The sequence below is a fragment of the Larus michahellis genome, chromosome Z (genome assembly GCF_964199755.1).
Source record: "Larus michahellis chromosome Z, bLarMic1.1, whole genome shotgun sequence".
In the NCBI taxonomy this organism is placed as follows: domain Eukaryota; kingdom Metazoa; phylum Chordata; class Aves; order Charadriiformes; family Laridae; genus Larus; species Larus michahellis.
This window is the reverse complement of record NC_133930.1, coordinates 45,360,047-45,386,987: the sequence shown is the minus strand read 5'-3', so window position 1 is coordinate 45,386,987 and position 26,941 is coordinate 45,360,047. Positions and strand designations below refer to the sequence as shown.

The 26,941-nt window shown below is 39.2% G+C and overlaps 1 protein-coding gene across 1 annotated transcript; it reads left to right on the top strand.

Annotated features, from left to right (window-relative positions):
* The first annotated feature begins 1 nt into the window (after position 1).
* Positions 2-26,736, top strand: HSD17B3 (hydroxysteroid 17-beta dehydrogenase 3). The gene is made up of 11 exons (XM_074569787.1): positions 2-2,921; positions 5,050-5,096; positions 11,339-11,414; positions 18,020-18,127; positions 18,858-18,925; positions 20,100-20,135; positions 22,257-22,291; positions 23,326-23,407; positions 25,069-25,134; positions 25,446-25,595; positions 26,283-26,736. The coding sequence occupies exons 1-11, from the start codon at positions 2,768-2,770 to the stop codon at positions 26,391-26,393; spliced, it is 933 nt and encodes a 310-aa protein (XP_074425888.1). The 5' UTR covers positions 2-2,767; the 3' UTR covers positions 26,394-26,736.
* Positions 26,737-26,941: the final 205 nt, after the last annotated feature.

The following is a 26,941-nucleotide window of genomic DNA, read 5'->3' as shown; positions in this document are numbered from 1 at the left end:
TTTTTGTGTGGATGGACACATAAAATGCTTTTAAGCACACACGGATAGCACAAATATTTGCTTTCTATATGTTCAACTGCTATACTGTACTTGAAGTGGTTTCATTAGCTCATTCTGTACCGTAGTGGAAGTGATTTTATTTAATTCATTGTTCATGTCATGTTTTTGAAGCCCTTCAGACTTCTCACCTGATTCCCAAAGTCTCTGCATTACTCAGAATCATTTAAAATATAAATTTAAGAATAAGCAAAAATAGGTATTATCTAGAAGAACTTGCAAGTGCTTGCATCCTTTCACAAAGCAACTCAGCATCAGTCTCTTACTACTTTCTTCTGTAGCTGTGGAGATAATATTGATTCCAGTAAATTTACTAGTTGAAACTGTGGGAATATGTGCTCAACCAGGCAGAACGCTCACATTAGAATTTAGGCAATTATGGAAATGGCTCTTTCATTCAGAATCTTAGTAACTGTGTCTCTCAGTTAATGAAGTAGTAATTTAAAACTGATTTCTCTTAGGATACATCTGTAGATAGTCCTAACTTTCCTTTTCTACAGATTTCATGTTAGCTTCATGAAATGCTAAACCAGTTGTAAAACTAGATGACTGACTTGCTGCGTGAAGCTTTATTTTCTTTCCTTTCTTTTTGAAAAGTGGTAACAATTGTTAGAGAAAATACTACTCTTCAGAATACATATGTGAAAGAATTGTTAAGTAGGCTAGTTTTAAGAGATACTGGATTGACTTCTGAAAGTCACATTCCCTCACAGATGCATCTTGTGGATACTTGCAGCTAGCTACAGCTACTTGATTTTCAGAAGTCAGTCCAATATTTTTAAAACTTTTAAAGTTCTACATGTGGCAGGCTGTATTTACAAGGGAACATATAAAGAAACTTAAAAACAGTAGCTGTATTGAAAAGGAGTATTGTACTGCATGTTTGTCTGTTCATACTCTTAATTTTATAGGGATTGCGTAGCAGAGGGCTAGCTGTAATGGAATGAGATTAGGAGTGAAAAGGTACAGTGGTCACCCAAAGAAGCTTTCTACCCATGCAATGTGTAAGGTTCTCACAATGATTCTTGTGAGTGTCAGAAGCAATACCTCAGGAAAACAACTTGGACTGAGCTGGATGAAAAATTCTTCACATTTGTAAGAATTTGTTATTTTTCCTTTCAGTATCTTGGCCTGATTTACAAATATTAGGCCCATGAGGTACTATAAGCAAATCTCAGACTCATTACCAGTCTCCGGAAAAGAAAATGTTTTTGTTTCTTTTTCATTTAAAGGAGGTATTCAGCATTGTTGTTGCATATGAAGAACACAGTGCTACTTGTTCAAATCTAAAATATTCCTTGAATACCGAGTAATGCTTTGGGGGATTTGTGGTTGTACATAAATATTTTTTGAAGTTTAATATTCAGATCTTTGTTGATCTGCTTTACTTACGGGGTAAAACAACAGGCATTATGGAATGGAAAACAGTAATTACACTGAAATTTTAAGAGAGCTTATGCGTGAGAAAACTGGGTTGTTAAGCTGAGATGGTGGTGATTTTTATATATTCTTGTTACAGATAGAGTTAGTGTTACATTCCTTGTGATTCAGACATCATCTATACTCTGTAATACGTTGGCATATTGTTTTCTAGCTGAAGGTGTCAGTAACATGACACTTGATATATATTGCTGTTCTTCAGTTGGAGATTTCTGGGTGTCAGGTTTAGGTTAAATTTTAACAATGATTTATGTTAACTGTGGAAGAGTATCCTTAAAATATGTAGAAGAATTTTATTTTGTCCTAAGTGTATGTGTAAGCATCAGTGTTCCTCTTCTCCAGTTTAAACTGATCTTTGAAAAATGAATGTTTCAAATTGCCACAATGAAGAAGAGTGAAGGTTGTTTTTGTGCCTTCCCTGAGAAATTCCGTATGTTAACTTTTTAAATTTTTTTTAATCACTTGAAGTCTGAATTTCCTTGATTTCATCTTTGTCTTGCAGTGAGATACTGTTCCTGTAAGCATGTTTTCCCCATAAGGTTTTCATACATGTCCTCAACTTTAATACTAGTTCAAATATACTTTGTTCAGAAAAGCTGAAAGTCCTGTTAATAGATTACTGCTCTTGTTCGTGCCAGAATCACACCATTTGTAAAACAGGTGTAATTATATTAACCTCTTTTCAGAGGTTATATATATGTAATATTGCTTTCTCTGTATAGAATTACTTAGGTGACTTTAGTAAACTTTCATTGTTTTGTCTTTGCAGCTGTAGATAAATCTGTTTTCCTGGCCTCTGCACAAGTTTGGTGTGAACTTGCCCTGGAGGTATCTGGGCTAGAGTTTAACTCTTCAGCACCGTAAGAATTAGTGCTGATGTGTGTTATCCCCAAGGTTTGGAGTATTGTTATCCAGGATTTTGATTTAGACCCATCTTTAGTCTGTGTGAATCCTAAACAATGCAAGAGAATTCTTTTTTTTTCTTTTTGTTCTTGAGTAGTTTCCAGAAAAGGAGTGAAACCTTTCCTTTAAAGCAAGCACCAGAAATTGTTGTATGGTTTGGATTTTTTCAGTAGCTTACAAATCTAGGTATAACGTAGAGATGTTTTTCTAATCTAAACCCTCGACGTTCCTTGGAAAAAGAAAATCACGTGATTTGATTAGACTTCTTACTTCTCTGCCTGTGCTCAGAGACTAGCCGTGTGCTGGAAAGAGGCTTTTCCCGGGGAGGGAGCAGCTGATTCATACTCGCTCACTGCCTTCGCTCAGCATGGAAGCGTTCCAGCACCAGCTACTCACTCTTATTGGGGGTCTGATCTGTTTCTGTGCTCTGGTAAAATGCATCAGATTTATGAAATACATTTTCCCACATATCTGGAGTGCTTTGCCTGAGACTTTCTTTCGGTCGCTGGGAGAATGGGCAGGTAAAGGAAACTTCTTCACCTTCTTCTTCTTGTAATGGAGTAGTGGATTGTTACATGACTAATTGGGAGTGGTTTTCCTTGCATTTCCTTACCCTGTCCCTTCAGAACAAAACACAGTTTCCACTAGGTGTGGAAAGGTCAACTAGGTTTGTTTAATTTCATTTTGTTTTCCCTAGTAACTGTGGTTTTATAATCCTGAAGTTTTTGCATACTTGGGGAAAATAGAAAAATAGTCAAACTGGTAATAGTTCACACACCTGGTATGTAGATGTGAATTCTCTCCCCATTCCCACCTCTGATGTTTTTTTCTCTACTGCAAATGCTTTAGTTTTAATAGCATTGTCTATATCCTCAGTTTCCTGATTTGTGAAGCAACTAGTTTATGTCTAGCATATGGTCTCCACTTTTCAAAGCAACTTTTCTTTGTTCCCGGTAACATTGCTCTGTTGTGTTTTTTCTGAACTGGTGACCTATCCTTAATGGTACCGTTAACCAGCCAAATCTACTCTAGCCTAAAAACTTCAAAGGCTGCAACTTGGCAGTACTTTTTAAAAGATACTACACATTCTCATAAAATAACAGAGATGTTTAATAAACACCACCTTCTTCCTACTGATCATTGATGTTTTTCGTAGGCTTGTTAGATTATCAGTATGAAACAAGAATGAACAGATACTACAGTTTCTGGGCTACAGATGTCACTGATGGTGGCATCTAGTTAAGAAGTGACCCAAACAGTATGCTTGTGCTTCGTTCCTTCTCTCTGCTTAAAGACTTGATCTGACTGGATTGAATACGTGTTTAATAAGCATATCTCACAGTGGATTAATAAGAAATGAAATCCACCCCTGTGCAAAAGACATGCCTGAATACCAGCTGCTTCTGAAGCAATATGTAGGTCTTGTTTTGATTTAAGTGAGGCAAGGACCTCCATTCTGTGCATGAGGTGAGTAGCAGCGTGGGGAACTTTCTGTGAAAAATCCTTGTTTCCACTGGAGGTTGGGAAACTTGTTTCCTTCAGTGGACCTTTTATGCTCTGTCCTTTTTATAAACATGTCTTAGGGGGCCCTGTAAAATTCATAAGGCTTGCATGATTTGCCGTATCATGTAGCACATGAGATCCCGAGAATCATGAAAATTAAAGTTGGCAGGTGGAAGCTTGTTTCCCAACAGACGCTTGTTTTTCCTCTGCAGGTCTTCTAGAAAACTAAAGATCCACTTCTGCTTCACTGAGGGGGTCTCTTTTCTCTGAAATGAGAGAGTAATTGCTCTTCTGTTGTCAGCAAACCTAACCATTCAAAATCACCTTCCTTCCCCAGCATCTCTTGCAATTTAGAAGTCCTTAATCCACGCTTTTTCAATATTGAATAATTTTCCATTTTGCTCTGAAAATTTGCCAGGGTTAGCTTGGAATTGCTTTGGTGCTTTCCTCTTTAAGTTATTTATTTCTAAGTTGATGAGGACTTTCTTTCTGTAGTTCCTCTTTGGTATTTGTGTAACATTTGAAATTCATGATGCTTTAAAAATGCCAAAGCTTGCTTACTTTCCCAGCAACACTGAATACAAAGGTAAAATGAGCAGGACAGCTCTGAAGGAACAGCTTTTTATAGATAGTGGTAAATTTGCCATGATGTTTCCTTACAGACAGATTTCTTGTGTGAGAAAGTGTTATATCAGCTTTGATCACCCAGTTAGTCCTTATCTCCTACCATTCTGTCACCATCATATGAGTGACAAACTTGCAAAGCAGAACTTGTCAAAATGTGTGTATGGAAGATGCCACCTCTTAGGCAATTGACCTGTTGCTGAGACAATTGTTGCTTAGGTGGTTGACTTGTTGCTTGTTGTTGACTTCATTGAAAATGAGAGTAATAACTGTCAACTGCATCAGACAGGTTACAGTAAGGAGGGATTTGCTTTGAAGACAAAAAGTGCTAAATGAAGTAACAAAAAAATTAAAAGGTCACGACAAAATAATTTTTTTAAAAGATTGATTCTCTCCTTTAGTAGAAGCATTTAGGTTGCAATGTTCAAGAAACACAAATGATGAAGATTAGAGAATTCAAGAAAGAGCAAATAAAAGCAAAGCTATAAATGCAATCTTTATTCTTTGTTTCATTTTCTCCAGTGGTCACAGGAGCAGGAGATGGGCTTGGAAAAGCATATTCCTTTGAGGTAAGATAGATTACTTACCCTTAAGTTTATTTTAACAAAATGGCAATTGCTGCCTCTTCATCAGTCTCTGCAAGTTAGTAAAATTACTGTAGGATTCAAAGGCACTGTGACAAACATGGTGCTAATCCTTCTCCCCTGTATGTGCAGAATATCATTAATCAAGTTCTGAAAGGAAACTGGTGCTGCATTTCAGAGGAAAATCATTCATGCCCTAATGGTCTCGTCAGACCAAGGAAATAAAATGAGTAATCCAAAAGATTTCACATTGTCTGTCCAGGGTAGGAAGTCTCCTAAATTGTCCTTTTTTTCCCAGTTTGCAAGCTAATCTGCTTTTTGACTTTCAGCGATCCAGCATTAACATGCAGGTTGTCATTTTCTAGCCTTTACACTTGCAAACACATTTTGAAAGATGTACCTGAGACAACAAATAAAGTAGAAGTCTGTATAAATTAATAAAAACTACAATTTATGGAAATTACAAGGAAACCTAATGGTTTAATTAAGAATCAGTAGCTCCAGGAGGCTGCAGGAGGAGAGAGGAGCTCTGTGCTGTGCCGGTAGCTGCTCCTGTGCAGAGTCACCACAGCCATCCCTTTTTATTCATCTGTGCTAATCAACACTGAGGGTGGGGTGGCCTTGTACGGTCTTGTACAAGCCTTGCTATTAGTGATGGTGACTGAGCAGTAGATTTTCTCTTTGGTGTCTTCATTCAAAACCTTGTTCTTTTCTAGAAACTAAAGAGCAGTGAAACATGAGTTGTTGTCTTCAGAGCTGAGGTGACCAGGTGAAAATTAGCAGCCTCTAATATTCAAGAGTTTAGATGTGATGCCTTGTGTTCATAAATGATAAAATATATCTCACAGGAAAGGAAAATAAGTTGACTTTTGAATTAATTCACAGGATTTTTAAGCTAGTCTTCTTAAGCATATGCATTGGTTAAGTACCTACTTCACAATTTTCATTACTGAGAATGGCAGTACAATAACTACTTTCAAAAGTGCATTGAATGGAGGAAGCACAAACACAAGTATCAGGTATTATAGTTTAACATTTGGCATAACTGTGATACAGAGGACAAGGTCTTCTCGGGGAGAGAAGGGAAAATGTTGCTTTCTGTCTGGTCAATGAGTTGCTGTAGTGATGAGCGAACAGGAAGGATCTGATGGCAGAGGGGAATGGGATGGGATAGAGACAGAGAGGGATCATCAGAAATGCTTAAACATTTATTTAACACTATGCCTCTGGATGTAGTCATTGGCTCATGCAACTTGCTGAACTAACTTTGTGAGTGAGCACCTGGTGGTATTTTATCCATGTGAAGGATAAATTCTTTTATCTTTCTGCTGCGGGAACCTGTGAATGTCTAGATCAGATCCTCTGTCATTGTTCTGCTTCCTTTGTGCTATATGTGTTATGCAAGAGTAAATCCCATTTAAAAGGCCAGATATATAGCATGCGAATGGCTGCTTTATACCGTGAGATAAAATAAAACTACTGTGGTTTTTTTCTTTTTTAAAATTGGCTGGAACTGGCTAGATTTTGTGGAACATTTGTTCATTATTTTTGGCTTTTGTGGGATGACTGAGAGCCATCTTTATCCATGCTGAGATGTACCTTCCTCCCCAGGTGGTCCCTTTGATTGAAACTGTGCTCAGCTACTGCCCTGTGGGGCAGATCCCAAGCCCACACCACATGAGGTCATAGCTTGGCACATCATCTTGCTGGCTGAGGTCGAACACACACTTGTGTGTGGCTTGTGGATAAATAAATCTGACCCTGCTGTTTTAATATCTGTGTGCCTTTGGAGTTTCTGGCTAAGCACTGCTGTCTTGCTGGTCTGGTGTCAGGGTACAATATTCTCTGATGTTCTTCTGGCATAGATTGCTCTGGTGTAATGGGCTGATGTGAAGGTAAGCCTTGTTTGATGGTCACAGTGTCTGTTCTTCTAGAGTTTGAACTGTGACACAAAGTGATGAATTTATTTCTGACATTCTGGGCTCATGCATGGGCTGATAATGATTCACAGCTCAGGTAAGGGCTCCACACTTGTTGGTAGTATATGGTACAGGAGGCTAAGGAGAGCAGTTCTTGTGTTTTGGAAGCAAATGTGATATGACTTTCTCTGTTCGGTGTTTTATGCGGAAATCCCAGTAGATGGTTCATTTGATAAAACCCAGCAGAGTGAGATCAATGCAGAGATGACATTATTTACTGATTCAGTACCTTTGTTTCCAAGGTTTATGGTTCCATACAGGTCTCTGCAAAGTCTGTTAAGTTCACGAGCTGGCTAGGGCTGTGTGAAGAGCCTGGCAGCTGTGAGGTCTCAGAACATTACTTTGTTGATGCCAGGACACAGATTTTTCAGAGCAAATTATTGTGTCTTTAGTTTCCTGAGCTTGTATTGAAAGGCAAGCATACACAGAACTTGAGCCTGTCCTCTTCTGCATGAATGTCCAGGCTTCCATGAAGGCTCTGTCTGTATTTCTAGCACATCAGGGAGATTTGGAAGGACTGCCTTCTTGAGCATAAAGACCCTGACCTTTTATCTGACTGGTGTGATGTCAGAGTGCTGGAATTTTGGATCTAGTTTGCTATACTTATTTCTAGAGCCAGGTTTCTGTTAGATTTGGTCCATTAGTTCTTGGGCTGATGGGATTTAGACTTACCAGACTTATAACGAGAAAAAAAAGACAGCTGTGAGTGTGCTGCGAGGCTGTCACATCTCTGCTCAACCTTTAGCATTTCAGGTACGGTGCAGTCTTGTTTGTTGTGTTTTTCTGATGTAATATCTACAGATCTGTGTTAGCATCTGTTACTGACTTAGCACCTCAGACATGCTGGTTTTACGGATGAGGCCATGCCATACTCTGAGATTTACAGTTTAGCCTCTGCATACTTCTCATCTGATGTCAGGGCACCAGCAGGATGTTGGTGGCTCACAGGGTCACCATTTTTGTTACTGTTAATAGTTCATAACTCTCTTATAAGTCAGGCCAGCACTTGCATTTAATCAATGATTTAGCAGACCATTTTGACACAGGCACTGCATTCATTTGTTAATACAACAGTTTCTCAAATCTTAAAACTTTGGGTCATTTCCTGAAACTGTGCGTGGTATTACCAGCAGTATAATACAAGCTAAATATGATCTGAGGTTTCCTGCTCCAGTTGCAAACCTGTTCTAATTTCTCCACTTGGTCTTGGATTTATTTCTGGAAATACTGCTATTCTACTTGCTCGCCACAGTTAAAGAGCTAGCAGGAAGATTGCAGAATCCTTCTGCCCTGTCATGTCAGCCCCGGTCTGCTGGAGCAAAAAGGGTTGAAACATATGAATACGGAGACCCTAGAGGTCTGCACCCCAGGCAAGGAAAGAAAAGGAGTCAAGCACTGAGACCATATCAGCACAGTCCAGAAGAAGAGAGAAGAATCTCTTTTGTAATAGGTAGAAATTTACGGTAGGCATCTACAAATTCCATAAAGCTTTATTAGGGATTTGAAATTATTACATCTAGTGATCCATGTAGAGTATAACCAATTTGTCAGGGTAACTGTAGTAATCACATGCATGGTTTGAATCTAAAACGTGTGTCTTGCCTTTCATGAAGTCTCCCACTGCAACGAAACCAGTAAGACACTTGAAAGCATGTATTGCCCTTAAGAAAAAGATATGCATCCGTATTATATGGTGACATTTCCCCATTACAATTTGGCTCACTGGAAGTCATAAATTTAACGTTCTCCTGAATCTAAAAGTGTACCCTAAAAATGAAATATTTTAAGTATATAGAGACATTGCCTCTCAATTCCTTATTAAAAGTATCTAAAAGTGTCACCTCAGACTGAGCTGCAAAAACATGCTAGAAAATGCACAGTGACTTTATACTGATTTAATGTAGGTTTCAACTTTTTGAAAGTTGAGTTTGTGAGATTCCAGAGTGCATATCCTGTGTGATACTATATGCTTCATTAATAGCCCAATTTCAAATTGCTAAGTTGTCCTAATTCGTTATGGCTGGAGACGGTAATAATCTTACATTTTGGCAGACTGAGGTTCAGGAGCATTTTAGTCCTTTGCCACTGGGAGTCAGGATTTCCTAACACAAGCAAGTTCACGTTCCACAGTGCTGGTAGTTAGAACTTCTTCTTAACTGAGGGGAAATACTATCCTCTAAAATCAAAGCCTTTGTATGTTCAGAAAATGCCTTGTGCTAAAGACGTCTACATTAAAAGTTACCTTTATTTGAAAGGTTGAACTGTTAAACTGATTTAACCTTTCCTGTGGATGGCCCTTTTTTTCTAAGTGCAGTTCATTTGCTTGAGGGTGCATTTGAATCTCATGGGAGTTACAGTGTCCTACAAGACTTTTACTTCTGAAAACGATGCACTTTTTCTATGTGGATGAGGAAGCAAAAAAGACTAGTCAGGTGTGTAACCTCTTTTGCCTTGCGAAATGGGTGCTACAGCCTTATACTTCTGGTTAGTCTGGTATAGAGCAGCAAGGGAGAGTCCTCTCACCTGATGGTTAACAATTTTATAAGATTGCCACAAACGCGTGCTTTTAGCTGAAACACAGTGCAATCTTAGCAACAGGAATAACTTTTTACTTAGGTTTAGGAGGGATTTCCCCCTGCCCCAAAAATTAAAATAAACCCCATCCAAACACCCCCAAATGGCAGAAAAGAGCGAGTGACCATGGAAATGGAGACCATGTCTCCAATTGGAAAACGACTTTTGGAATTGGAAATTCCAATTGGAAAACGACTTTTGGAATTGGAAATTCCAATTGGAAATGGAATTGGAAATTCCAATTGGAAACAACAAAGGGAAATCTGCCAGTATGTAGGCAATTAGAGTTCTCTTCCTGAAAACTTCAAAGGGAGCCTTTAAAACAAGCTTTCGAAACTCCTGAGCGTCTAAGTTTGTGCAGGTCTCTTTGGAGCACAGGTCAATTATGTTAGAGGTCTCCAAAAGCACAGAATTGTGAGCAAGGTCTTTGTGCTGAAAATGCAAGTGGTTGTGACTGATGGATTTAATGGATGGCCTGCGTCTTGTACTCTTGATGTAGCAAATTTTTGAACAAAGATCCTTATTCCTTAACATTCTCTGCATTGCTTCAGAAGAGCCCAACAGGACAAACTGTTTCCCTCAAATAGGTTTAAGGAGAAAGCGTTGCAGGGAGTCAGCTGTGGAAATGAATGGGTCTTCAGTGTGTGGCCTCAGCGGGTTAGTTTCTTCTTTTAATCAGACCTGGTACTTTCAGATGACATTGGCTTTATCTTTTGTGCTGACTAATTTAGCTCTCTTTCTCCTTGCTCTCAAGAGCATTTTTCTAGTTTCAGCTTTATCTTTCCTTTCTTCATGCACACAAGTCCATTCAGCTTCCACTTGTTAATAACTTAGTTTCAAAAGCTGGGGCCATATTTCTCTCTCAGGCTTTGCCTAAAACTCTTTAACGGATGGGAATGAGAGGCCTTGGGAAAACAGGAGAGAACCATTATTTATTGGTTCTGCACATGGTAATAGCAAACTGACTATAAACAGACTGCTGTGTTAAATGGTGTTTGCAGCTATAAACATCAACTGTTGCCAACATCTCTGTGGATGTAAATTTGTGTGACTGTATTTTGAGTTTTTATGCATGGACTTCACCTTTTTTCCTTGGTTTCTTTTTTAGTTTGCATCTAATGAAAAAAAGCAGTTAAAATTTATCCATCTGACCTGCATCAGATTTTATTTCTATTGAAAAAATATGAATAAAGTTCAAATCCTTTCAAACCCTTGAGCCTTCGATTCAATATGCTTAATCTACTTCCTCAGGATAAAAAAATGTGAAGGTGGAAGGTGATGCTTTAAAATGACTAGGAAGTAATCAACTTATTTGGCCTCCTAAATCCAAGTAGAAATAAAAATGTGTTTCTGGGAAATGTCATGTTGCTTTCACTCCCTGCAGACTTCCATTCATTTGACATTGGCTCAGATTATTTATTTTTGTTCATATTATTGGGGTTTGATTGTTGTCCAGTATATTTTTCTTGTAAGCGTCCAAGATTATACAGTGAGGGAGATGTTTTGGAAGACTGTTAGAAGACCAATTATTATTTTGCCTGGTTTTAATATCTGTTGTTTACCCATTAGGCAGATGACAGGTGAAGGAAAGCAGTTTAAAAAGAATAATCCACAATTGCTTTTATTGCAAAACTGGAAAAAAAATGAAACAATTTTTATATTCCTCTCTTGTAGCTGGCAAAACGTGGATTAAATATAGTTATGATAAGCAGAACTCTTGAAAAACTGCAGAGAGTAGCCTCTGAAGTTGGTAAGTGTTTGTCTCAAACTTATCTTCCCATTTAGCAGGCTGGCTTTACAGGGATCTGGAGGTCTCTTCCCTTGGTACAGTATGTAGTACAGTAGGGCCCCGGATATTGCTGCAGATATAGCCCCAGGTATACTACAACACTACAAATGTTTTTGGTATTACTGTGTTGCTTGAACGCTCCTAGTCATGAATCACTTTAGAAGTATATGCTGTCATTCAAACAGTGCAATGGCTTTGATAAAAAAAGTGAACATGGGTTCTTTACTGGCTTCATCTGCCTGTAAATACAGGCAAAGGAGATTGTAATACTAGAGCTGTTGGAGCGATCTATGAAAGAGCTTATGCTTGGGAACGGAAAGTTACCTTTAGCCTTGCTCTTGGAACATAGCAAAGGAAGGGTGAAAACAAAATCAAGGTGCATGTTTTGTGTTTGGTTTGTTTGGTTGGTTTTTAAAGGTTTTCAAGTTACCTTTGGCTTTCGATAAAGCAGTTAAATAGTGTGTCTTTCGAATTAATGTTTCCTTTCTTTTCTTCAAAGGAAATTAGCCATTTACACTGGGGAATGGGTTGTTTAAATACATTAAGATTGACTGTTAGTATTTCTTTAGGAGTCAAATGAATTTATATCCTCCATTAACTTTAAAGATTGCTGTAATCAAGGTTATCCTTCCCACTGTCTCTTTTTCTGTATGTAGCTTCTATCCACCGGATTCCTTGAGCCACGTGTTCTTGTGCTAAGAATGTGTTGCTCCAAGACTACACCTCTGTCAGAAAGACTTGCCTTTGAGCAGGCTTAGCAGCTGACTCCAACAGGGTATTGGCTCCAGGATACTTGCCTGGAGAGCGAGCAGTGCATCTCTCAGGGACGTGGCAGACTTGAAGTGGGTGAAAAAGCACGTAACTTCTGAACCTGCAGCTACCAAAGTCGAGGATTGGACCCTGAAATTTTCTGTCCAGTTTCCCTGCCCCTTTTTCCAGGGTTAGACTTGTTTTCCCTTGTGAAGCAAGGGGTATCAGAGGAGGAAAGCACCAACTCCCTCAACGGTCTCTATAAGGAGTTGTATCCATGAGACGAGTGTGACTGTGGCCTAAGCTATCCCTTCTTAAGTAAACAGCCATAAAAAAATAATTTCTGTGGGAATTAGCTCAGCTCTGGTGTTATTGTTCCATTTCTTTGCAGCGGAATGTGAAAGAATTGCAATAATAGAAACCTGAATAAAAAAAGGCTAAAGCACTTTTATAGTTTCTTTGCATTGTAAATTATAATCAGAAGCAAAGGATGAAAACAATAAGATTTCTGAGACTAACATAGCTAAGTAAAGAAAAAAAGTGGTGGAGGGCTGGAAAGATGACATACTGTAAATTCCCCTGCACTGTGATTTATTATAAGGCCACCTTCCTAATTGAGGCCATACCGTGCTGAATTATGTAGCAGCATGTAACGAAGGACTTCCCGTGTTCTGAAAGGTACTGCCGAGATAGCCTGCCCTGCAAGCACTCCTATGCCTTGTGCAAAAGTCACCTGTGACTTTTTGTGAGTGAGGCAGCTTCACCGACTGCAGCAGTGTCACTCATGTAATCCAAGGTGTGGGGAGGTGGATTGTGTGACCCCAGGACCCCAGGAGCTCAGGTTACACCGATCAGGTTTCCGTGCTATGTTCAGCTGGGTTGTGGGCATACAGAGTTGGTTGCAAATCCCATGAGATCTTTCCATTGTTTTTAGTGGGTTTTGGCTGAAACCCAGGGTGACTCATCTGTTATTTAGTTTGTCAGGTTGGAAATGAGTACATAACAACAAGTAGATGGCACAAACAAAAGCAAAGAGAGGAAGATAAAGTGATGAAAAGCATAGAGTATCAGTTCTGGAGGCCACTAAAATCATCAGGGAGCTCTGGTTGCAGGCTTATTATATTAAAGCTTTGGAAATGTTCCCCTGATTCCAATTTTCAGATGCATGCTTTACTGTAATTAAGCCAAGTAGTCATTGGGAAGGAACAAAAGTTAAACTTACTGTGATGTCATGTGAGTAAATAAACAATAAAAACCAAAAATGAAGCAGAAACTTAACCAGAGTGATTGTACTGTTTTCTAAATTGTCTCTCACTGACTTTTTCTTTCTAAACTGCTTAAACAAGCAGTATCTCGCTCCAAGCGGCTATCGTTACAATGAACTAATATGCAAGGAGATCAAGGCACAGAGAGAGAGAAAAAAAAAGGTTGTTGTAGGCGATGTAAATTTGTTGCAGAACTGGACGCATTACTTTTGTTTCCTTTTTCTTAACTGCTGCACTGTGCATCTTTTTGCAGCCAGTTGGACAGCAGAATTAAAAGACTTGCCTCCCTTTTCAAACTGATATTATTTGCCTAAACATACTCTCACATTCAGTTTGTATACTGAATAATATAAATCAAAAGAGTCTAAACTGTGGTTAATTCCAGAGATCTCAGTGTTTGTCTTTCCGAGTCCTGTGGGCCACAGGTGTGCCTGAGAACAGCTCTCAGAGCTGCAGCAGGCAGAAATCCACAGTAAGAAACATGTTTCTCTAAAGAAGCACTGGAACTGAAAACCGGATTTCCATCCACTCTGACTGTAAAGCTCTTTTAGAATGAGACGAAAGATAACAAAATAAGTCTTGCTGAGGGCAGACAGAGCGGACCATCACACTAGGTCTACTGCTTATTTAACACGTTCAGTACTGTGGTTGTGAAACACTGATCAAACCATAAAACCAGGAGATCAGAAATGATGGAATGCTATTAACTGCACTGCCTTTTTAAAATTATTTATTTATTTTATTTCTTCTGCCTGCATTTCCTAAGGAAGCTGTACAGGCAGAGCTAGGTCCTGGTTGAAAAGTTATATCTTAGGATCTCTTTATGTGACCAGGGTCTGTATTGTTTGGCTATTAATGCCAAACAAACAAAAAAAGCCACTTCTCTAAGACACAGAAGCTATTCACAACAAGGGTGGTTGGGGGTTTTTTGGGTTTGGTTGTTTCGGGTTTTCTTTTTTTTCTTTTTTTTTGGGGGGGGCAGGGCGTTGTGGGGTTTTGTTTGTTGGGGGTTTTTGTGGTTTTTTTTCTTTTGTTTTGTTTGGGGTTTTTTTTGGAGAAGAAACAAATCTGCGTTTAAGGAAAGATAAGGTGTATGATTCTCAGAAAGCAGTAGAAAATACAGCTGCACCTGTTTAGACTAGCTGAGCACACGGTTAATGAATTTGGGTTTGGCGATGCAGGAAGTAGCTTATCCACCTCTCCCTCCTGAAATTATGCCTGTTAATATAGAATAAAGCAGTGAAGAAAAAAATTGCCCCACATCAAGAGCCAAATCTGCCTTGCTCCCAGTAAGACCTGTGAAGGTGCTAATTCCTTTTGCTGTCCCCCTCTGCTACATGTTCAGTTCCCAATCTGCTGTACGGCGTCCTCTGCCTCTCATCCTTCCTGCTCCGAGATCTAAGCAGGCAACACGCTGAGATCACCGACTGGCATAGAACGACTCACTCGGCACACCCTTCGTTTGTCCTCACAGGCCCGTTGTGTCTTGCTGATCCCTTGAACTAAAATATTATTGCTCAGGAGTGTTTTCCCAATATGCGCTACTGCGTAACTGGGCGCTTCAGGGCCTTGACCCATGTTCTGAGCGCTCTGGTAACCAGTAACAATTCCCATGTTTTTTTGTTCACCGAGTTTGTGTTTTCTGGTACCTGCTATTATCTCTTGCAGTTCTGCTTTTACACTCATTCTTTTTGTTTCTTCTCTATTTTCCTGTTTCCTGTTGTTTCTGAAACTGAGTTATCTTATATTTCTGAGGAGATACGTTTCTCCAAAAGACTTTCAAAACGTAGCCAGAAATTGTGCCTTATAATCTAACAGAAATTTTTATATTTCTCCCCAGTCTTAAATCTTTTTTAAACCTCTTTCTGTTGTTAACATATCTTCTCATTTGGCTCTCATCTCTGCAAATTTCCACTGGATATGAATGCCATCTTAGCCTGAGTGCTTCTTTCTTCATATTCAAATTTTGCTGTAGCACATTAAAAGGATCTCATCTTTTTACAAACATCAGTCCTCCTATTGCTCAGGCCTTCATTTTGCTACCTCAGGTTTTCAGAAGATCTTCGTAACTCTCTAAAGAGAGAAGGAGATTTTCTGGCAAAATGCATGTCCTAACCAACCTCATGCTTCATCCTGATATATTCACCTCTTAGTAAATTTCAAAAGGCCGCACATTATCCTATCTGACAAGTGGGATTCCCCAGTGATCTGAGGTCAGGAGGAGTTAGATGTATCCTTCTTAATGATACATTTTATAGCACATCAGATTAAACAACTCCGTTCACGTTTTTAATTTTCCTTAAATTGGTTTTCTCTTCATTTTTAAAAAGGACAATAACCTATCCTAATGTTTGAAAACCTAGGCTTTTTGCTTTCTGGCTTACTTAGGACCTTTAAAAAGAGTTGGAATGGCTTGTGTCTTCAAAGACTGTCATAAATCTTTGTCACGGAGAGGGAGAGACATAAGAAACGTTGGAAGTTATTTTTTGGCTCTCTACTTTGCAGAATTGTTATCATTTTCTGAAGAGCTATCCCTGGATAATTCATTTATCAGCATGAGAGTTTTATTGTTTTTTAATATATTGTTTTATTCTTAAATGAGACAGAGGAACGCCATCTGGAGTACTTGTTTGTTGGCTTACAGTGCTGGTTGCAGCCGTACAGTTCTGTACAGACAAGGGGATGCAGAGAAAGTCCAAATGTTTTGTTTGATCCTCATTTTTATATTGCTTTAGTTTTGGCTGCCCTTCTCATTGCCCGCAAGAAAGATGGCCACAACATCATTATGCTTTTTAAAACCATCTCATTCTCTTTATAGAGCTCTTCCATCGGAAGGTCCCTGTAGGTGTCTGCTCCAGCTGTTGCTCTGTTCTTTCCCTTTGCTGCATTTACACTCATAATGTCCCTTTCTTTATATTTGTACCATTCCCCAAGCCGGGGACCACTAGGGGGTCATTTGCCACTAGAATTGCTTTTATAGGTTGAAGGTTCAAAGGATGTTTCGTCCCTTTTATACACACAACGGCAGCTTGGAAAGAGGGCAAGAAAAAGGGCACTCCTTCCTCCTTTCTTCTGTCATGGAGACAGATGTCCTCTAAAATTGCACACAAGACGCAGCCCGCATTTCAGATCTGGAGTCAGAGCATCTGCTGTTTCCTCAGACCAGTTGTGTTACTTGGGTAGTGTAAAGTGGTCGAGACTTGCAACATGGTGAGGGGCAACGAGCTAACAACCTTCAGGGAACAACATCCCCTCACGCTCCAGCCCAGGCCCTGTTTTGTTGCGCACTGTCCTGCTGGACCCAAATCCAGCTTTCTGCCAGCTTTGCTCTCCTCCGAGAGCTGCTGCAACGTGTCTTCCTAAATTCTCAATATACACAAGGGATGAGGCAAGATTTGTGGGTGAAAATTAGCGAGTCTCGTCCCTAGTCAAGGCAATGCTCCCTGTCGCTTGCACGATAGAACCAGGCTCCAAACAAGCAAAGGCAATTTCCCAAACAGGATCGAAAGCAGACATTCTGCCATCCATGTGCACCTGAATTCCTGCCACTTGCAGCCAGTCTGCAATCCGGTCGTCTACTGACATTTCCAAGCTCGCTTGTCACTTTTTCAGCAAACTTCATCTGGATTTCAGGTTGCCCATAAAACTTGAAAGCAGGTTTAGTTGCAAGAATTTACAATGTGAACATCTAGTTAGAAGACACCTTACTGTGCCCCTTTAAAGGAGAGCCTTGCCTTTAAAATGAGTAAGTATGAGCCTCTACCTCTTTTCCTCATGAAACTTCATTGAAAATATGAACAGCAATAAATCAACTGCTGAGAAAAATGGTAATGTACACCTGGGCTCCACTCCTGCATAGCAATGACACTGGACAAATCATACGCACTTCCCTTTCCCTTCTGTGTACATTGACCTTGTAAAATTTAAGCTATATCCTCCCTTAAAATGCCTTTTAGTCCTGCAAAATCACGGGGAAGGTTCAGTCTATGGGAGTGCAAATGTCAAAATAGGAGAGGAATTGTTTGAAAATAATGCAGAAAATATTGCATCACATCCAGCCCTGTTTCCCCCTCCTCCTACATGAAAAGATAAGCTCTGCTTGTGAAAATGTTCGTCTTATACATGAAAACACTTTAAAGCAATTCTGCAAAAGTGAGCTTATGTAGAAGATCTGGCACCCCATTCACTTGTCTAACGTATGCTGACAGTCTCCATTTATAAATATTATGATAACCAGGGGAAGAGGTCCTGCATTTTTTATTTCTGGGGTATTTTTCTTACTGAAGGAACAAATGTTGGTTAGATTTTGTGAGGGAATTTGCATTGATTTCAGGGCATAAATTCATCCTATATTTGCTAGGCTGTGTCCTTGAAAACAACTGAGTGTGTTTTGCTAGTGTTTTGATCTTTCTTAGAGCAAAAAAGTTGAAACAATTTCTTACTGTACAGCAGACAAATGAGACATCTAATTGTTTCATTAATTAATTACAGCTTTCCCTCTCCCTGGGCAGATGCAAAGAGGTTTTCTATTTATTTTCTTCTTAATTACAGAGCAGGCCACAGGTCAAAAGGTGAAGGTTATACAAGCTGATTTCACCAAGAATTCGGTATACGAGGACATAGAAAAAACCCTGCAAGGCTTGGATATTGGTGTTCTGGGTGAGTCACTAAGGTCTGTTAATTGAAGAGTATTTTATGGCTGCAGTGTATTAAACAGAGAATTGTATGAATGATGTGTCATAACAACTTGTTAGCCAACAACTAAAACCAAGCATACAGCTGCCTAATGCATTTGAGCACTAGTTATCATGAAGAAGTTTTAAAAGTGAATTAGGATTTTCCAGAGTCTACCCATTTCTCTGTACATTGGCTTCTTTACTGTGAAACCTCTTCTGCTGCTTTATAAGCAGCATACGTCTTGTGGGGTGACTTCTTCCCTGTTTGGCCTCAAGGAATCAATTTTTGCTATTGGTTGTTTTACAGCTGTGTGCGATTCTTATATTCAATCTGAAATGAGCCTGTGGCTAACAGTAATTGGTATGATCCACAGAGCAACAATGAAAACGTGTTTTGGGGGGAAGTTTTGGTCTTTTTTTTTTTTTTTTAAGAAAACATGCTTTTAATAGTGAAACAAATGAAATAACAAAAACAAAATGCAAACAAACAAACAAAACCCCAAACTGTAGCAACAGACTGTTTTTCTGTTCCCTGAAGTCAGTACTGATCAGTACTGATGACTTCAGCGGGAATAAGACTCAATGCTAAACAGCATTTCCCTTCACATAGAGCTCAAAAGCTTCTGAGACTCAAGGAGAATCCATTTGTTTAACTAGCTGAAATATGCACTTTGTCTAGATTTGGTTCTTATCATTATGTTTCCTTTGATTAGTTAACAATGTTGGAATGCTTCATAATCCTCTTCCATGCCGTTTCCTTAATGGACCAGACATAGATGAGGTAGGATTACTCTGTGGGTTTCTACTTCCAATATAACAACGAGAAACTGTAATTCCACTTAACAAGGGACAGATTCTGCCCCTGCTGCAATCAGAACATACTTCTTCAGTTGAATGGGAAAAGAACTGGGCCTGAAGGAGCATATTTTGCCTTGTTTTTAACGCTCAGAAGAGCTTGCAAGACAAAAAGAATGGTAGACTAACCTGCAGGTAACCTGCAGCAAGGGCTCAGCAGCAGAGGGGAGAGCGCAGCCACCGTGGTTGCAGCAGGGATGAGCAGCCCCCCCGGTTCACTGCTCACAGGTAGTGTAATGGGGTCCAGCCTGGTCCCAGCCACAGCTGAAGTGGTCAGTTCTTGTTAGCATCATTAAAACCTACTTTCTTTGGGACACCATAGCTTAAGTATGTGAAAAAAATTGAAAAATAAACCTCGTTTAAACACAGTTTACTTTTTGGGGGGAGTTAATTTACACACGTAGAATAGTTTGACAGCATTAAGGCTGTGATCAAGTTTTTCATTGCCTTATTGTTATTTACCTCTACAGTAGTAGCCATGAAAAAAACCCCCAGAGTTTCTAAATGTATTTCTTGCTAGCGCTGGTCGCAGGATCCATTCAGCCTACATATCATCAAGAACATCATCTACTACAAATCAGAGGTCCCCAAGCAGGCTGCTTCCCTCAGAGCTGCAGCCATACGATGGCGCCTCTGCTGCTGCTACGACTCGTGTCTGCTGGTCTTGGGCGGATGCTCTGCCCAGCAGTGCTTTTGCTGCAGGGAAAGCCTGCCTCCGTCACGGAGAGCTGCGCACTCCCAGCCCGGCACCTCCGTAATTTGCTGTCTGTCTGCATCCAGGCCGGTTTGCTGGTGCCATCCCTGCCTGGACACCTGCCTTCTGGGTTTCGCCATGTGCAATGGCACGGCTGGGCAAAACACCGGCGTGTAGAGCAGATTCGAGTGCCATGTTTAAAATTAAAGGAGCCGGGGCTCACTTGCCTTTGAGCGTTCCACATCATGGGCACAGTTGGTGACAATCGGAGGTGAGCAAAGTAGCCCTAAAAGCAACTGCCTTATCAGAAAGCTTTTCAGTCAGAATTGCTAGCTCTGATATCTAGACAAGCTAAAAACTCTCTATGAAACTAACCATGAACTCACCTTTTTCTTTCTTCCTGCAGAACCTCGTCAACTGCAACATTATTTCTGTTATAAAGGTATGTGTGTAACACACTCATATCCCTGTTATAGCTGTAATTATTTCTTAGGAAAAAAATTAGTCTTGCACAAGAGTGACCCACTATCTTTCCTGTGTATTTTCATTTAGTTTCTCCACAGACAGTAATTTTCAGCAGGAATGTCAGCCTTATTTTAAGAACCCCATCTGTTCTTACCGCCTATGAAATATTTTGTTCAGAGCTGACTGGAAACATTTTAACACGGTTGCTTGGTTGAGGCACACCCTTACACTGCAGCTGAAGCATTTTGCAAGAAACATGCTGGTTTTGGTAAAGGGTGAGATTTGTTTCAGAATCAAAATCTTCAGGACAGGAAGATCTGCAGTTTGACCTTTTGCTCTGTACATGCCTTTTTGACACAATTCCATGCTGTAAATGTATTTTGGTATCAGTGCAGGACAGAAACTCAAGGAGTTGACTCCCTAGTCTACATTGTTGCCTCTTGATGTTGATTTTGGTTGGCTACTTCCCTTACAAGAAGAGCCAGTGTTTCGTGCTTTCCACCTCTGATTGAGACTCATATTGCTCTGCCGTGCTCAAGCAGCGTCTTAGCATGAACAAGAGCAGAACAAGAGCTTTGCAGTTCATCTCAGCCTTGGCTAATGTCTTTCTAAACATGACATGAAAACTATCAACAGATGTTCATCTTTCTTTGGCTAGCAAACTTTAAGTCCCAAATTTGTACTGCTGCTTAATGACTTGAAATAATAAATCATGTAATATCAGGGAATTGAAATAAATCCTTCCGCGAAGTATTTTGGTAAACTTTCCACTCCTAGGTTTTATTCTATTTATACATCAAAAGCAGAGAAATATCTGAATGCTATATGAGGATGCCTCACAAAAAAACAGGCAAGCATTTTGTACCCTCTCAGTCTGGGTACAAAAGGGTTCTCCCTTTATCTTTTCTCACCTTACACATACCTTGGAATCAACCTCTTCTGCTTCACCAGGGCCTGGGGATTCCTTTCTCCCACTGCTGCAAACATGTCCCTTTCAGTCTTTCATGAACATTCACCTTCCTCCAAAACACAAAGAATGCTTCTAACCAACATTCCTCATGTTTAGGTCCAAATAATTTTAAATCTGTTTGGGTTCCCCCCTCCCTACCCTTGATTCCTTCTAGGATCCCGCTCACCACTTCTCGCAGTGGGATGCCCGAACTCCAGGTATTCCTGGCTCCCACAGATGCTAGTGGGATTTTCAGCACTGAAAAAGCAGGACCTTTTTCCCATATTCTCCACTTTACTTGGAAATTCCTGTTCACCAAGCTGACGTGACCCACCTGTATTACCAACCTTGCTGAAAACGAAGCTTGTGAACCCCACCCTGCTCCTACTGTCCTGTTGTGCACAATGACACCACTGAAAAAATAACAAGGACTGAATTAAGCTGCATCAGTCTTTTGCTGCATCATCCCTTTACCAGTTAAGTCACACTCATATTCTGAGAAGATTCACATATTATGTGTGTTTTTATAAAGAATCAATGGTACGAGTATGAATTCCCTAGGGACTTAGGCTTACTATCAATAATTCTCTTCAAATACAACAAACAGAAGCAGATTTCTTACCTAAAAATGGATTTAACCGCACTTTAAAAATCACAAACGTGATTAAGTTTATTGTTAAAATAAAAGGGATGATTAAATAATTACCATCAAAATTATTCTAAGGCTCTCTTTGGTAGCATAAAAAAAAAAGTTTCCTTTTCTTGATTTTCTGCTATTTCTGATCCAGGTAGAGGCAGAAGCAAAAATGCAAAATCACCATGAAGTTGACTTTCTCCTTACAATTACAAGTCCATATTGAAGAATGATGAAATCCAGATACTGTTGAAAAGCTTTGGATAAGCATAAGACCTTCGCTAGTTAGAATACTAACCTTTGGAATTTTTTGGCAATTCAATGATTTGCAGGCCACCAGCGTTTCTAAAATATTTTCCAAAGCTTTGAATGTGCCACATTTTAGCTATTTGAACTGTATACATATGGCTGGGGCTTGAGCAAGTTGAAACCTTGTGAATAAAACAAGATCAGTTGAAAAATGCAATCGGAAAGATGGAGAATGGATATAGTTTTTTAACATATTTTTCTTACAGATGACAAAACTAATTCTGAAACAAATGGAGCCAAGGTAAAAACAATTTTTTCTAGAACTTTCAATAGGTTTTAGCTGCTACCTCCAGTTTATTCAGTGGTAGCTATGCTTTTTCATGATTAACTTCTGTACTTTACAGTATGTCAATCAGTAAGATTTTCTTCTGTTGCTGTTAGTACTGTGTGAATGAACGATGGGAACTGCCACAAATTGTCAGTCAACTGTAGAACAAGACAGAAAAAATAAAATACAGGTCTGTGTCCAGTAAAAATATGCAAGTGTTGCAGAAATAAAATGGCATGTGATGGGTCTAATTAGGCAAGAAACGGCTTTTGATTATATCATGGTATTCTGCTAAGAGTGGTAGCTGTACTTGGAATAATAGTTTTCAAGCTCTGTACTACATTAGAGAGATGAATTCAGCTATGCAATTAAGTCTCCTTTTCCTCCTTTTGATACAATCTGTATTTTGGACATGGGGGTCCTTAAACCAGAAGTTAAGGTCTTCAGATGGAGTTTCTAGAAAACATTGTTAACTGATGCATTTTAGAGAATGGTGCATGCTTTTTGTTTTGGCAACAAAATAAGCTCTTAACATTTAATTGTTTTGGTTTGCCTTTTTTTTTTTTCCTCGCTTGCTGCCGAATGAATTGTTTTTAGTGATTTGTACAGGGAGTTGTGAATAGGGAAGCTAAAACAAGAGACGCACGGAGCAGGAAAAAGAATGTGCTGGCTAATGAGCAAAGGGGACCTACCCATTGCTTAAGAGCATAAAATCTTTCCTCTGATGGCAGTTTTTGCTCTGATAGATGTACAATAGCATGTACAATGATCCCATGGTTCTGATTGCACTAGGCATTTAAATTTCACTTATGACATTACTCCTAGCTGGTTTTGACTTAATTGCACCTAACTAAAGTATAAAAATTGTGTCTTTTGAAAGTGTAGTCTACAGTATAATAGGAGACCTATGCCTTCTAGGGGAAAAAAAGTTGTTTTCAGCTTGTGCAGGCTTTTACTATAATACTGTCAAATGTAAACTGAATGTAACTGTTTAAATTAAATTTCAGACAAAAAGGTCTTATTCTGAATCTGTCCTCTGGTCTGGGTACTTTCCCTTGCCCATTATACACAATGTACTCAGCTTCTAAGGTAAGTCATTCACAATGCTTTACAAAGAAATCCCCATCAAGTGTTTACCAAAGCGTTTGTATCAGCAATATAGGGCCAGGTTTCAGGACATAAATCTGTGTTGCTCCACTGAAATAATGAAGCGATGTAAATGAGCATTACCTGACAACCGGAAATTAGTGAAGCTGTGTAAATGAAATCAGCCGAAGGTATGTCTTATCATTGGAACATTTTTGCCTTTGGTTAAATAGTATTAAACCAGTGCTCACAATCTGTCCTTGTTCCAGGAAGTGATGATCTTTACCAGGCTGACTTAGCTAGTTTACTCAAAACTGCAGATACACAAAAGTGCTAGATTTTGCTTATGGAACCAAGAAAAAAATTGCTGGTAGGTGGGTGGTGAGTTGCCTGACTTCATAGATTTAACTTTGAAATTTTACTCTGAATTAAAACCCCAGAGTGCAGAAAAATGAGGAGTGAAAGATTTTAATTGAAATTCCAAAAGCAACTTGCTCAGCTCAGGTTTGCTCCAAATTAAAAATTCTGACAATATTTGCCTGAACATAGGTAAAGTTCAGCTTGGTAAGAAAAAGTTATTCTTGGTAAGAAATTCTAGTTTTCCATTTCCTTTTTCTCTTTTTAACAGAAGTTTCTCATTGTTATTGAGATGAAATGAAAATTCTCATTTCTCATTCTCAATACTTGAACTACATTCAAACCAGACAACTTTAGTTCTTTAAAAAAGTTTAGCTAACATTATTTCAAAGTGATATGGTGCATTGGTTGTATTTTTTTGACTTTTTTCATTCTTGGCTATCTTTTACCTTTGTTTCTTTATAAATGGACTTTTTTTGCAGTGCCCTCAAAGGAAACTATTTTACTTGTCAGCATATTGATGTGTCATGCAATATCACCATGCTCTTGGTGTTTAAATTGTAAGACCTGTCAAATTACGGCTTTGAAACACCGTCATTTTTTTTCCTTAGTGGGACTTATATATTTCCAGTTACAGAGGAGCAATCCAATGTTGTCAATTTTCTGAATATTTCTCAAAGATCTAACTCCTGAAACCAGTCTTAAAAGAAACTCAACTTTTACACAATAAAGTTAGTATATGTGTGTTCTTCATGGTGTGGAGAAAAACTTCGAAAGGTAAACCCTAAAGGTTGAAGATACAACACCCCCCCATCTTCCACTCCAGATTCCCAAACACATGACTTTGAAAACCGTACATGTAGGCAATGCTAATACGTATACACTGAAGGCATGAGTTGTATTTAACTCACCTTCTTATTGCAAGAGAAAGTGTAAGTGTAAGCCTTGAACTGGGAGAGTAGGTGTCAGCCAGAGATGTGAGCCACATGAGACAATATCTCTGCATTTTCATAAATGAGACAAACCTTTCAGTTCAGTCTGCAGTAGTACTTGTTTCACGTCTGGATGGGACCAACGCCAGGGTCCGTCTTTTCTGGCACAGATGAACAGTCAGTCTTCCCATTGCTCATGTGCACCAGCAGAAAATGTGTCTTGAAGAGTTAATTTCTGTTTTTCATCACTGCACTGTGCCTTAGGTTGCATGATGTTTGGCCATTTTTGTTAAGGACTTGTTGCACATATTTGTGAGCATATGTGAAAGTATTTACTTCCCTGTGCTAATGCTCTTTTGGTTTATTTTATTCTAGGCTTTTATAAGCACTTTCTCCAAAGCACTACAAGCAGAGTATAAGGCAAAGGGAATCATCATACAGGTGATGCTACTTCTTGCCATATTTGCCTTCATTTTAGCAAATTCTTCAAGAATATCTGAGATCCTAAATCTGCACAGTGTAGCTGTCCTTGGTGAAGTGCTGCGTGACCCTGTCAAAGCTTTCTCTCTTCCCTTTATGCAGCTATAGGCTTTTTTCCTTATTCCATCGTAGTGCCATTACTTATTCCACAGAGTGCCTTAACCCATTGCAAAATCTGTTACGATTTTTCAGATGCTGTAGGTTCTGCAGAGTGAACGGCCTTATCTAAATGTTAGATGACATTACACCGTTATTATGATTTCTTATTTTAGGTAGTGACTCCTTACGGTGTTTCTACTCCAATGACAATGTACCAAAAGCCGGGTCTTATTACAAAGACAGCAGAAGAGTTTGTTAGTGAATCACTGGATTATGTCACCTTTGGAGATGAGATCTTTGGATGTTTAGCCCATGAAATGCTGGTAATTGAATTTGATAGTGTGTAAATAGGTCCCAAGGGCTGAACCAAGGCTCTCTGGGCTGAGCAGTTTCTTTTGACTGATTTCAGAGACGTTAAGGTTGGACTTCAAATGAGAAAACAGTGACTAGGTTACTAAGGCTAATATGGCACCAGTAAACTATGAAGGGAGGAATACACAAGTAAAGAACAGTGATATCAGAACAGCGTGGCTTTCCCCGCTTTTGTGTCTTGAGCTGAGCTCAGTTTGATATCTGGTTAGTATTTATTCTTTCTCCAGCTGCCTGTTTTCATGACCCTATTAGGAATATTCCTGAGACCCCGACTTCACAGAAATTGGCCAGCAGATTCAAAAGTTATTAGTGGGGAAGGGAAAGGATGTAAAATGAGACTGTGCTATCACATAAACATCATTTCCTTAGGATACCCAGCTAACAAAATAGAACAAATATTTATACATGACAGCTGTTATTGATGAGCATTTAATGAAAGTGTAGGGATGAGAACAGATTTGCTGAAAACTAAGAGGAATGAACATTTTCCTCTAAGAGAAACATACATACTTAAAGTATAAAGTAAAAGCTTTTGCATTTACTGTTTTCTATGACCTTTCTAAACACTCAGTTAATTTCTTCCAAGACATTCCTGTGACCCTTTGCCTTTGTATTGTTTTTGCTTGATTATTCTGAAGGCATGCATCCTGCAGTTTGTCCCTTTATGGGTATTCCACAGCGACAGACTTCAAGAAGCAGTCCTGCATGCATTCACCAGTTATCTGAAGAAGAGGTGGAGGAACCCCTAACAGAGTCAATTTTTTCAGAAGATGTACAATGGGGAACCCCAGCAGGACGCACTTCACTGTTTATGTGTGAGAATGTGGAAGAAATCAAATCAATTTGAGTCTGAGCTCCTTCCAAATCATTTATCAAATGACAAGTGATTTGATCTAATGAACCTAATAAGCTAATTCATTTCCATCCCTTTCCAAAGAGCATAAAATTTGCTAGAGCTGTTCCAGTGACTTCTGTGGGCCTTAGATATGTTCTAAGAAATTTATCTTACTATTTTAACATAAGCTTGGAGGCCACAAATATTTACGCTGATTTGATATTCATAATTAAACAATGTATTCTTATGCTTTCAGCAAGTGTTTTGTGTCTTTGGTTTCTTCTGAAAAGTCAAGGAAATTTGTGAGAAGAAAAAAAGAAAGCTTGCAGGGTGTAAAGTACACCTTTAGAAGTCTGCAACCACAAAAAATGTATTTCTATGCAAACCCTGTGAATGACTTCATCCTCTGCAATATTTGATGTGGGCTGGAGGAGGCAGGAGCATAGGCAAAAGATAAGCAGT